The 13,690-nt window shown below is 40.0% G+C and overlaps 1 protein-coding gene across 1 annotated transcript in view; it reads left to right on the forward strand.

Annotated features, from left to right (window-relative positions):
• LOC107225651 (adenylate cyclase type 6) overlaps positions 1–13,199 on the forward strand; it is a 99,590-nt gene extending 86,391 nt beyond the window's left edge. Inside the window, exons 11-20 of the mRNA XM_015666189.2 lie at positions 3,645–3,803; positions 4,507–4,758; positions 5,387–5,546; positions 5,640–5,737; positions 5,840–5,924; positions 5,994–6,110; positions 6,783–6,914; positions 6,988–7,365; positions 7,435–7,654; positions 8,302–13,199. Coding sequence (XP_015521675.2) covers positions 3,645–3,803; positions 4,507–4,758; positions 5,387–5,546; positions 5,640–5,737; positions 5,840–5,924; positions 5,994–6,110; positions 6,783–6,914; positions 6,988–7,365; positions 7,435–7,654; positions 8,302–8,807 — 2,107 coding nt within the window. The 3' untranslated portion in view covers positions 8,808–13,199. The remainder of the gene's footprint in view (positions 1–3,644; positions 3,804–4,506; positions 4,759–5,386; positions 5,547–5,639; positions 5,738–5,839; positions 5,925–5,993; positions 6,111–6,782; positions 6,915–6,987; positions 7,366–7,434; positions 7,655–8,301) is intronic.
• The last annotated feature ends 491 nt before the right edge of the window (positions 13,200–13,690 follow it).

The following is a 13,690-nucleotide window of genomic DNA, read 5'->3' on the forward strand; positions in this document are numbered from 1 at the left end:
TTTTCCATTACTTCATCAATTTTTTCAACTCATTTTAGTAACGATCACAAACCGAATCGTTTACCGAAGTTTGAATTAGCGAACTTGTTGCTCGTTATAGGAACCGAAATAGGTTAGATTGAAAATCCGACATCCCCGGAAATACTGCAACCGTAGTTTCTACCTTGCGACTAAAATTCTAAAATTCAGCGAAAAACTGAGGTAATAAATAAAAACCTACTCGCATACCGTGTGTCGCTTATTACGTCACGTGAAATCCTGAAATATGTATTTCATCCTTCCCCGAAGCGCTTGCGGAGCGCGCGGCACTTTGATACGACCCGCAATCTCGTTCCAGTGCGTATGTACGAACGTGGAAAGGGTATCGAAGCTCGAGCTTTGACGGGAGTAAAGGTAGGCACGTGATACGTGTCGGAAAATGGCGAGAAAAATGATGGAAAATAAGACGAAGACGAGGAAGAAAGAGCGCGCGGGATTACGGAGTCTCGGATACGCGATACGATACACGATATTTTTCCCTCCTTAGTTCCCTGACAAACCCAAGCTTCAGATATCCGACTACGCTGACTTTTCCTAAGCTTTCAAACTCTCGAATAGCCATTAGCCGAGTCGAGCCAAGCCAAGCTCGAAGAGGTAACTGCCAAGAGACGCGTTACTGCAATAATTCTCCAAGAGCTCGACCGCGCATCGGCTTCCTCTTTTCAGCTGCTTTTCGAAAAGCCCTGATAATCTTCACCGAGTCTGTCACTCGGTCCAACTGTAACTTAAGCTCGCCGGACTCTCGAGTGATGAAGCTTAATCTCCAGCCGGCTCGAATAGCCAGTATAAAAGCATTTTAAAAAACAGCAAAGTTTTTTTTGTTCACCGGATTACAACGACAGTCAACTTTCCGCCTCGTGTAATCACTATAGTTGACACCACTTAACACCAAGCATTTTTTCACCCCGTGCGATTCAGCCTTTCGGCATTCGTTCAAGGGTTGATTACCTCGGGATAATTTCCCACGCTTCACAGCATTGAACAGATATCAATTATTCCCAAATTCACGTCGCCTCGTTTTCAATTAGAATTTGATGGGATTACAGAAACGAGAACTTGAAACGATGATAATTGAGGAATCGTTAATGACGGGATGAGATTTGACGTATTCTGGTTCAATGTATTACCGATTGGGTTCGAATTTTTGCAACTTTCTGAAACACGAGGACAAGTTTCTGAGACAGATTTACCTCAGCCTCGTTAAATTACTCGCCATTCAGACGTGAAAGCTCGGATCGAACTTATTTCATTAAGTATACCGTGTGTACCGATGTATAAGCACCTCAAGACGATACTACACATCGACTCTAAAGAACTCTTTGGAGCTTCTGATTACCCTGTAGGAAATATTCCCAATTCTCGGTTTGGAAGAATTTCAATTCCAATAAACGCTGACACAAATGAATGCCAGAAAATAATATACCGAGGAGAAATTTTCAGGTAAAGCTTAACAATACCTATAAAAGGCTGACACAGAGTGTATACTCTGTATCTGTATTACCTACCCATTTGTACATGCCTGTGATCGGATCAAGTCGATACCCGTATTATATCTTGGTATTAGGATAAAGCGGTTGCGTTCAGCGATCCGTGAATTTGGCAACAGATGCGAATATATCGGTGAAATTCCGGCGGCGAGGGGGGGGAGAGGAGGGAGTTTTTCCTCTGAATTTGCAAACGAAGAATGCCGGCGCCAATCCGCATGGAAGAGATACAGTTGAAATACGAAGGAGAACAAAGAGCGTTACTTCTATGACTCGCGGTTATTGGAAGGGCGGTTTTCACGCCAAACCAGCGGTCTCTTATCCTTTCACTTTTCGCGAAACAAGGTGGAGAGAGAGATCAGCTGAATAAACCTAAGACAAAACGGGAATATATTCCCTTTCGCGTCGCAAACTCAACTGTTTACAAACTCGACTCCGTTCCATTCCCTCGTCTGAGGGTTGTTACGATATGACTGCTGGTTAATTTTCGCGGTTGCATTAACGACGGAACAGCCTAAGAATTGATGGAGCATAATTGTTTACGCTTAATATATTTACAAACCAACAACATCGAAAATTTAAGGATGTATCAGGTGTAAAGGCCGGTCAAAAAGTGTCAAAACCGGATATTAAGACACGTTTTTTAAGTTCAGGTGATTTGCGCATATGTATTTCAATTAGGTAAAAAAAAAAAACAAGCCATGATTTTTTTAAATTGGATACAGGGCACAATTTTGCCGTTTAAAAAACGTTAGAATAATATGATTTCTAAGGAGCTTTACATACAAATCCGTTGGTGTCTTTATTGTGAATACTGTTTGTGATTGTTCAATATTTATTTCGTAATTCTGTTGATATATTGGACGACGTTGTTTTGACTGGACTATACACCTGAGACATTCTTAAACGACAAGCATTCTAATGTTGCATGAAAACGGTAGAATAAAATGTGCAATGCGATCAAACGTACCGGTAAGCAATTTTCACTTTCCTTCAAAATCTCGAACTACGCATGACGCTCTGTGCCCGAATATAGTCGGCAATCAAGCTCGATCTGCAATTAGCGAGATAAAAATAATTAGTTAATAATTAAAAAAAAAAACAATATCGAATATTGAAATGATTCAATTTGAAGTATATTTTCCCCGTACCGAAATCGTTACGTGAGACAAGTACAAATTGGGGAAATTTTACGAGGTGTTGAAAATTCGCGAACGCTTGAAAACAAGGGAGAAAATTAACCAGCCGACGAGATTGGGAATTTTTTCAAAGGAATTTTGTTGCGAGCGTGCGAAGTTCCGGACGAATGAATCCAGTTTACTTATTAGTGACGAAATTTTTTCGCGTAGAGTTGTTCTTTAATTGCAGCAGCTAGAATTGTATTGGCTAAAAATCGTCGAGTGCATGACGATTCGATTCGATACCCGAAACCACGTTTTAACAGCAATTTTAATTCTCCGTTCGTCTCGTTTTTAAACGCAATAACTGAACAATAACAAGTCCTTTATTGTTCTTCTGATGCGAGTGCCTGAAAGAAGTGGAATTCGGCTCGACCCGCTTTCCACGCTCCGCAAAGTGGCTGGAATATTTTTCTCTCAAACCACTTCACGAGGAGCATCTCAATTGTCGTGGCAAAGGAAAAATCAGTCGAAATATTCCGAAGTAAAAACCAATTCCGCTCTTCTTAATCCCGACATTCGCACACAAATGATTTTTCCGACCGCAGTTCACTCGATGAAACGAAAATCGCTCGAGCTCCGTTTGCTGGTTTATCGTCACATGGTTTCTCGATTTCACATAACGCAACAAATCCAAAATTTTTGCGAAAGTTACGCGCAAGTTAGGCGCGTTAACTTTAATAGGCCAATAACGACGCTCAAAATTCCGGGGTTAACCTGCACCCTTTAAAATCTGACAAACACCGGTCAGCGAAATATTTTTGAAGGATGAAAAACGTTGCAAAATTTTCTAAACTACAAGATGACTGTCAAAATTGCAAAGCCAAATGGCCGAGCCTTGAGACTGAAACTGCAGTCGTCATTCCGCAAAGCTCTGCAATATCGGGACGGACCGTGTCCCGAATTTTATGACATGCTCGTAAATCAAGGAACGTTTCCGCAGGCTGGTAAGGGAGGTAATGGCCGTCAACGTCAACATGAGGGTCGGCATCCATACCGGAAGGGTACACTGCGGGGTCTTGGGGCTTCGAAAGTGGCAGTTCGACGTATGGAGTAACGACGTAACTCTGGCAAATTACATGGAGAGTGGCGGTATACCTGGGTAAGTAAACCCACCGCGAATACCTTCGAAGGATGTTTATTGCCGAGGTTTGAACCAAAGGGATGATGCCAAACGAATTTGGGAAAGTAAACTCTCGCGTTTTACATCTGACGATTTGTTTCAACGTTACGGGTGCATCGGGCTTACGCTGTGAGAAAAGTGTGGTCTTGATTGGCATGGACTTCAATTTGGTGCCAATCTAACTACACTCTTCCGATGCCAATTCAACTCCATATAATCTGATGTCAGTCCAATATTGTATGAAGTCGATGTACCCAATTGATCACAAGAGGTGTTCTATAGTAGTCCACGTTGGTCATTTTTTACGGTGTACAGCATATCTGCGATAAAGTGTCGAATCAAAAGATATCGACGAACTGAGTCTTAGAATCGAGAACCAAATGAAGTATCTTTCCATCTTTATTTCATAATTCTTTCATTTGGGTATTATTTTCACTGATTAACGTACATCAGCTGACGTATCCTTGGAACAAGCAATTTTCTTCTGCGTTGAATTTGAGATATTGCGATGACCGGAGGCGGGGAAAGGTTGAGCAATGATAATGACAATTTGATTAGTTGATTCATTGCCTGCGTACGTCTGGAGTAATTACCCCTCAACATGTTCATATAATTAATTCACTACCGGGGAGGGCGAAGCTTCTCTAACGTTTCAAAGTCTGTTTCCAAATTCAATTACCAGACGTGTACACATCACCAAAGAGACTCTGGCCTGCCTCGAAGGTGACTACGAGGTCGAGGAAGGTCACGGTGGCGAAAGAAACCCCTACCTCAGAGAGCACAACATTCAGACATACCTGATCGTGCCCGGGGATACGTTTCGTGATAACATGGCACCAGGGTCAGGACTCAGAAAGGGTTTTTCAGTGAACGGAAACGTTTCCAAGGAAATGAGGGTCATGGGTCACGGTTCTCAGCACGGCAAGCAGACAAAGTAAGTGCGCCAGCTGGACGATCAACTTTTACACAGTTCTCACACGGAGATCGAACCGTCCGTTCAAGGAACCATCGAGGTTTGAAATATCCACGAAACGTCTCGCCAAGTGATGTTGAACATTTTTTACCCTTTTAGATGATTCGCGTTTTTCGTACAAATAATTTGACACTGAAACTTCATTACCATGACGATAATATTTCGAAATGAAAGGTGACACGAATGTGGTCGGTATTATTTGGAAGAACGTTGTCAAGTTTAACGGTAAAAAAAAGACGTTACAAGACGTAACTCGGTATTCGGGTGTACCTACACATGCTACTTTTTCCGTGAAACGCTTTTCCGAGACGTATAATAATTCTACCCCCCGGGCGTATAAACGTGAATTATATGAATGTATAAGAGTTTCCATTAAATCTCAAGAAATTATTCTTCCTGCCATCTTCAAGGTTCCCGGTATACCCACGTTTAAAAAGGATGGATGGCAGCGACGCTTTGATACGCTCCACGTGGATATTTTTTCCCTCTCTATTTCCTCCCCCCTCTTTTCATTCGCAAAGCGAACTCGTCTGTGAGAGAGCAACGACTCGCGGTGCTTTCGAGCTCACGTAACCTCCGTTCCTTGCAGATTGGGCTTCGGCGATACCGTTGAATGCGAAAAAGACCCCGATGACGAGGTTAACGAGTACCTGATGAGGGCCATCGACGCCAGAAGCATAGACAGACTGAGAGCGGAGCACTGCACCCCGTTTATACTGACATTCCGGCGGCCAGACATCGAGGAGAAGGTGAAAAAAGCTCTGCCACTTCCGTCTCCCTGAATCACACTTCGCCATGACCTTGAATTTACCTACTCACACCTGGTATCCTTAACTCTGCAGTATTCCAGAGAGAGAGACAGGATGTTGTCAGCCTACTTCCTTTGCTCCGCATTCGTCTATATAATCGTCGTAGCAGCGATTGCCATCAGTTTACCGGGGTAAGAAAGAGGCTTCCTGGAGTCATAAGTCACGTGTAACCGCAGCTTGGCAATAAGGTATTCGAACGCTCATAATCAATCTTTGACTATCCATCCTGACAGGAGCATTAGTTTCTACGTTTCGGGCTTGTTTGGCGGCCTCGTCATCTTCCTCGTAAACGGAATTCTACTGGCCGAAAAGAACGAGGTGACTAATCCTTCTCAAAATATTTCCGCAGGGTAATCTCTAACCCTTTTTTAACCAATCATTCAACAGGTAGTACCGCACTGGGTGAGAAGCATATCTGTCCACATCTACGAGAAGCGTATAGTGGCCCAAAGCATTGCTTCCATTGTGGTTTTCCTAACTTTCACAACGGTGTTGTCACCTCTGGTAAGTTATCCTCGAGCGAGATTCGTTGCTAGAAAGTCGGGAGATTTCGCAACCGCTGAATAATTTTCACGTACTATTCTATTCATGCACTGAGTCCACGGAGTATGTTTCCAGGCTCCGCACTGTATAATATTTGTTGAGTGACTGTACATACATAATTTGTGCGAGAATGTTAATGAGCATTTGCATTAACTTAGAGGGGTTACTTCGGTGAACAAAACATCGACAGTAGTATAATTGCACTTTCAGCTACCAACGTGCTGGTCATTTGCATGCCTATACTTGATTTCGACGGTGTGTTCAGAAAAGGGTAGTTGACAGGAACTTTCTTATTCATAGACCGATGAATAAATCGCCAGACATCGTTTCACGAAATGATTGTAATCTATTATTAAACATAAGACCAGGTTAAATAATGCGGTATAATTTGGACAATGGTAGTCCGCAAAATTGGGTACAGGGTGGAGCAAAAGGCGCGTTAAGGATAGAATTAATTGCAGCTCTGGGGAAAGAAAATAAGGAGAATTTTCTCTGCTTCTCGGAGCTTAATCTTAGGGCCGAAGGAGGCGTAGGTAATGGGAATGGGACGACGGAGTTCCGAGGAGTCCTAACGACCGGCAATTTGTCAGTGAAGAAAGAAAAACTCTACATCCTATCTGGTTACCATTTCAGATCGATCTCCAGGGGCAGGAAGAGTGCAGCAACGCGACTAGTACCACGTCGTCAGAAATACTCGACAACTCGACGGTGATGAAGAGCATTTCGAGCATCTCTACTAGCTGCTACTACGTCCTCTTCGCCGACGTAAGAGCAGCTCACAACCTCTTGTCTCGAATCTCTCGATCCAACCCGGTTAACATCCACCGTTCTCTTCCAGCTGTTTCCGGTCCTCGTAATGCTGGTCATGGTCACCTGTGCCGCCTACCAGATCCTCACATCCGTCTTCAAGGTCGCTGTGCTTAGCGTCGTCGTCGCGTGTTACCTCGCCGTCAGCATCTACCAGGCCTCGACGGAGGTCGACTCCGAACCCGGAGGACGGTGGCTGGCCGGTGTTCTGGTCGTCTCCTTCATGGCAGCGCTGGTCGCCCACTCCCAGCACACCGAGGCCACTTACAGGCTGGACTTTTTATGGAAGCTCCAAGCGACTGAGGAAAAGGAAGACATGGAGCACCTCAAGGCCTACAACCAGAAACTGCTGGCGAACATTCTTCCCGAACATGTTGCCGAGCATTTTCTTTACACCGTCAATTCTGACGTGAGTTCTTGGACACCCTCGAGGAAGGGATAACGGAAATGGACTCACAATATGACTGCAATGTTTCAGGAACTCTACCACGAGCAGTGCGCCTTTGTCTGCATAATGTTCGCCTCGATACCGAATTTTTCCGAATTCTACATCGAACTCGAGGCCAATAACGAGGGTGTCGAATGCCTTCGGCTCCTCAACGAGATCATCGCTGACTTTGACGAAATACTTGCCGAGGACGACTTCAAGTACATCGAGAAGATCAAGAGCACCGGGGCCACGTACATGGCGGCATCTGGTTAGTCTCGTCTTTCCTTAAAATTCTATCATCATCGAATGGTCGAAGGTTAATGTTACAGTCCTTGCATCAACTTCCTTGTCGCAGTCTTTGCATGAATATGTATTATAGTATCTGTGCGTTACTTTATAAAATAAACTCGTTTCACTACAGCGTCCTAGTCATTCCATTAATTTCAAAGGACCGCGCAGAACCCTTATGGAAATTGGCTCCCAGTCAAATTTGTTGGATTTTCGGTATGTTATAGTACATATCCTCCGGATCAAAAGTTCTCACCTCCTTCCACTAAGCCAGCGAGTTCATGGATGGAATCAATCACAGCTCCCCGCTCATCTCTCGGAATCGACCGTGCAGGTTTTTGAAAGATTCGTTGGATTCCAAGTCCCCGTAAAGCTTTGTCATTCATGAACATCACGAAATCCATTGATATAAAAAAAATCTGTACACCTTACTTCCGGAGCCTGTATCTCGGAAACTAATGATTCTTGGGTCTTGTGTCCATGAGAACTTTTGTCCAGGAGGATGCGTACTACAGCATACCAATCCATTCCAACCAATTCAATTTCCATAACGATTCTACGGGGTCCTTTATCCCAGTACCGACTTAAATCTCGCATGATCTGACATTGTCTGTACGAATTTCGCAGGACTGACTAAGAGCACCTGCGACATGCAGGACTACAGGCACATAACGGCAATGGCTGACTACGCGTTAAGGATTCGCGACCAGTTGTCGTACGTGAACGAGCACAGTTTCAACAACTTTCGAATGCGGGTTGGAATCAACATCGGTCCGGTAGTCGCGGGCGTTATCGGAGCCCGTAAACCGCAGTACGACATTTGGGGGAACGCGGTGAACGTTGCTTCGCGAATGGACTCGACGGGGGTTTTGGACGGTATCCAGGTGACTCAGGAGGTCCGCGACGTCCTGCATCAGAAGGGCTATCCGCTCACCTGCAGGGGGAGTATCCAGGTCAAGGGGAAGGGGACAATGGTTACATACTTCCTCGACGGGCCGAGGAGCGAGGACAGCAACTCCGCATTCTCCAAGGCGAACCAGAACTCGGTCAAGTCCCTAAAGCGGACGAATTCCAACAATAATTCGGGGGCCGTCGAGCGGATCCCGTCCAGAAACGGCGTCGTGGCGCTTTAGGGTAGTTGACGAGGTTTCAGGGCTTTTTCACGTCGGTTATCGTCGAGGTTTGGTGCAAATCGGCAGACTCGATGTAACGCTGAAGTTCAGTGAGGAAGAGTCTGTTGGCCCTCGCTTAACCAAATGCCAGGAAGTCTCAAAATCGAGGCTTAATTCGTGTCTTGGCAAAGTCGTCTCGCGTTATTAGAACTCTCATTAAAATTCCGCTTGGTGCGTGCAAATTGATCTCATCGGTTTTCAAATGGTTGCTATTTTTAAACTGTAATCCATCTTACCCGATCGAATGAAATATGAAAGATATTATACAATTTGCAAAATACATTGATTTATGTTGTATCAAGCGACAACGTGTCTCAAAAAATTCTCGAACATGGGAGTTGGAAAAAAAATTTGTTCCTGCGCTAAAAGGAATTACAATATTTTTTTTTTTTTTCTTGAGGAGAAAATTTTAAGGCAACAATCCTGAGATATGTCCAACTTTGAGGTGAATAATAATTCTGAAGAGTGTATGTATTAGAATTGCCGACATTATAAGCTCCAAATTTGGACGTTGGGTTAATTTTCAGGCCATATATGACGACGGAGCGTTAAGATTATTGACCATGACCGCAACTCGATTAATTTACATTCCAATTGCGCAATACGACTGTTATATTGTCAAAATGATTACTTATAATAGGAAATCTTTAATGATGCTTGCATTAATAGCAACCGAATTTGAATCGTCCTCTACGAATTTAACTGCATGGAAAATTTATGGCTTCCGGCTTCGCGGTGTGGATATAATACCGATTATAATTTTCCGATCGATTAAAGGAAAGGCTAAGGTTGGAAGATGGCGATAAAAATAGACACATAACTTGAACACTTCGTCAAGGGAGGAAGTAAATACGCGGGAAATCCCGTAAGAGATTAAACGACAATGTTCGATCACTCTAATGTCCTTTTTTAATCCTCTCCGAAATATATGCATATTACACAATATATTCCTGTTGAGTGATGAATTTTGCATAGCTTTGGAGAAAATATTCGCGTCCCTTTGCTTCCGGCATGTACTTTCTCACATTCTAGTTATTTTGGAAAAGACTTTCATCTTAAGGATACAAAATAGAAAAAGTCTAACGTGAATGTTACAGCCATAAGTGTATAATGATGATTAGATGCTTAGTATAAAGGGCTGCTTGTTGACAAAGAGAGAGAAAAATGAACACTTCCGTTTCACACGTCACGGTGGAAATCAAACCAGTTCATTAAATTTTATCGATCACCTTTGCCAATTTCCTAATAGAAATTGACTAATTATTACCAATTATTTCGAAACAAAGTCGTAATTAACTGAAGGTAAAATTACCAATTTTTTGCATTCATAATTTTATTATGTTTGATTATTTTACAAGTAGATCGAAATACCGATAGTTGATCTTTGAGCATTTTACTTATTTCAATTAATTTAAACAACAGATATCAGAGAAACTGATTTAACTTTGCGATAATATTATATAATTGACTTGAAGTTGAATTACTTTTAAAGCTTGAAGTAAAACACCGACAAACAATAATTAGAGGCAATGAAAACATATTATCCGTTAATAATTAGTAGACAAGAATTTTAATATCTCACGCCGAAGATTTTACAGTGTTTGAGGTTGCGAGGAAATTCAAATCAAAACGACACAGCTGAGGTCCGTAAGAATAATTTTAATTAGTAATATTTTGTACGTAAGTAATTAGACAAAAGAGCTAAAATGTCTTCTGCAGATTTAACGTGCCAATCTTCTCTCAGAGCGATTAATCTCTAAATCTTATCATTAATTATCGCTAATTGAACGATCTGCACAGTTTTAGGATTAACAAAAATGCAAAATCGAAAAAAAAATATGGTCGAGAATAACTACGAACATTGAAAAATAAAAAATTATAGGGCTGCGTCTTTTCTATACATATGCAAAACATGTTATTATATGTGTTTAACAATTAATAATATATATATATATATATATATATATATATATATATATATATATATATATATATATATATATATACATATATATATATACATATACGTGTATAAGTGAAAAAGATGCGACGGTTCTGTTTGAACGACGCGAGTTGAAGTCTTACAGGCGCTAAATTACGCACTTAAACCTTTCTAGTCAATATACCTAGAGGATGAAACGAGAGGTAATCGTAGGTAAAAAAAAAAATTTCATCGTCGTTATTTAAAGTCACCATAATACAACGAAAATAAGAAAAGGTTGAGTAAAGAAATACGACGAAAGTTACGAAGGTTCGAAAAAGCGAATTGAAGCTGTAGCTTAAAATAGGTGAATAAAAGTATATTATGTGTATAGTAATATGTTATGTGTATATATACATATTTATATTGAATATTGTACTTTGAGAAAGAGAAATGATGGTATATACGAACGGGACCACGTGGAACGATTGATAGAGATAATATAATAATAACGGGATAAAAAACAAACAACAACAACAACAAAAGAAAGAAGAACAAGAAAATAAACAAATACGCGGAAAGTAAAAGAAATCAGATCAGAACCATTAATTTACAATAAAGAATAATCGAAATATAGTTCATCCTTGGCTGTACCTTATAAATAATATAATGCAACATATTACAGGTATATATGATCATTGTTGTTATTACCATTATTATAATAATTATTATTATTACTATTATTAATATTATTATTTAGCGTATATGTCATTGTCCTGTAAATATACATACAATATTTATTATATTCGAATATAAAACATCGTGCGTATATGAACTATAGGTATATACAATATATAGATACATACGTAGAGGTAAATAATAGGATTTTTGGATGATAAGAAAATAATAATGAAATAAACTGTGGATATCACTTATTTTTTTAATCCCCATCGATCCAATCTGTGTTATCGTTCCTTGAAAAGAGATTATAATAATGAAAAGATATAGAAGCTTAGTTCAGATTTATTCAAATTTAACACTTGAATTGAAATTTTCAATTGGATTTCTCGTTTTTCGACGACTGAAAGAGACGAGAAAAAAAAAATGAAAAATTGATGTTGAATATTGTCGTAAGAAACTCCCGTCACCATGAAAAACAAATTTCTTAAGTTTTGAATTGCCGAAGAGGGCGTATAGGCAGAGAATTTATAGCTTGGAGAGAGTTAATATACCTCTTGAATAATGTTAATTACGTACTCGTATGTGTCGATGTCTGACCTGGCGAGTACCCTAACGGTTGTAAATGTGTGTACCCAATTAATATGTATGATAAGTGATAAATAATATGTGAAATGTGTAATATGCTGGTATGTTATATATTCGTATATATATATATCATATTTATCATATATGTACACACACGCATATGTATATTGTACCGTACATAAAATATCAGTCGAGTATTTCATCGACGTCAATATTGCGTAAATTATACATTATATACTCTTATCTGAAAAGATTGATAGAAGCGCAATGTTGATCTCAGCGTTTCACTGAATCGCGGTGCAACGACTTTCTTTATGTACCTACTTACAATATTTATTATATATATATATATACTATCAATAATTTTTTTCCACTATAAAAATTTCATCCAATTTTATTATATTACTTGTAGATTGTAAAACGAAGAAAAATGTATCCTTGAACCCGCATGCGTTAGTATATACGCTTGTTTCATCGTGTAAACAATTTACGAAACTTATTTCAAATACTCGACTGATAAAAAGAAGAATATAGAAAAGCGGCAATATTGCATCAATCGTCCGTATATCGTACGAATATATCGTATCGTACCTATATGTAATAAGTAAAGTGAATTTCAAATTAAATATGACGCCATATCAAGGTAGAATCAATCCTCGTTGTAAAAAGTCAAACGATTGAACGATATCGAGACGATAACGTCAAGATATTGAATACGTGTACACATAAAGTTTTATCATGGGTTAACATATTATAACCGTTTGAAATATTTTTGGCGTCAATTATTATTGCGGCAATAATTTTTTTCCAAGGATGACCGACTCGCGTTGCGCAACCAATTTAACGAATTGGCGAATTGTTCAACTTCGTGATCTATGACGGTATTTATTCAAAGCCTACTAGATTCACCTACAATGAATCGAGAAAATAGTTTGTAACTAATAATGCGTTGCTATATTGTAATGAAGTAAATAAGACAAACTTGGTGTATTATATTTAATGGCCTGAAACGAATGCACTGTGTAATGAACGACGGTGAGGATATTCAGTAGTAAGGAGAGAATAATTAATTCTCACTGTAATAGCATAATTACAAATGAAAAGTAAATACGTTTTTATCAAAGTAATAAAGAAAATAAATTTCTTCAAAGGTGAATCAAACATGATCCTCGAGTGTAAATATTGTATTTCTCATAGCATATAGGCACAACAACCGTGATAACCGATCGTCTCTATTTTTTATTCACAAACTTTTCCACCAAGAAAAACGTCGCTGGTTGAAATTTCAACAACTCTCAGTCAACCAAACTGCTTCAATATAGCTGACAAAAACGACATGCATGCAGGTTACGTAACAAAGCGAGTCTGTTAAATGCCCTTATAAAAAAAAAAAAATTATTCCCAAGCATCGGGACGGTTGAATAACCGGGCAATTGAGTCCGGGCAAGTTGACCGGGAGATTAATTAATTGCCTATTGAAAGTCTTATTCATTTCCGAGGTCAATGATGCACGCAAATGGAAACGCGCAACCATTGCACCGGTGGAAACCTAGAATTAATTAATGAACGTTTTTCGAACTCGATTAGTGACCGTGGGAAAAAAGTTACCACTTTTACAACGAGCATAAGTGACGAAAAATGCCTTCTATAACTCCGT

Source organism: Neodiprion lecontei, chromosome 4, assembly GCF_021901455.1.
Source record: "Neodiprion lecontei isolate iyNeoLeco1 chromosome 4, iyNeoLeco1.1, whole genome shotgun sequence".
Taxonomy (NCBI): domain Eukaryota; kingdom Metazoa; phylum Arthropoda; class Insecta; order Hymenoptera; family Diprionidae; genus Neodiprion; species Neodiprion lecontei.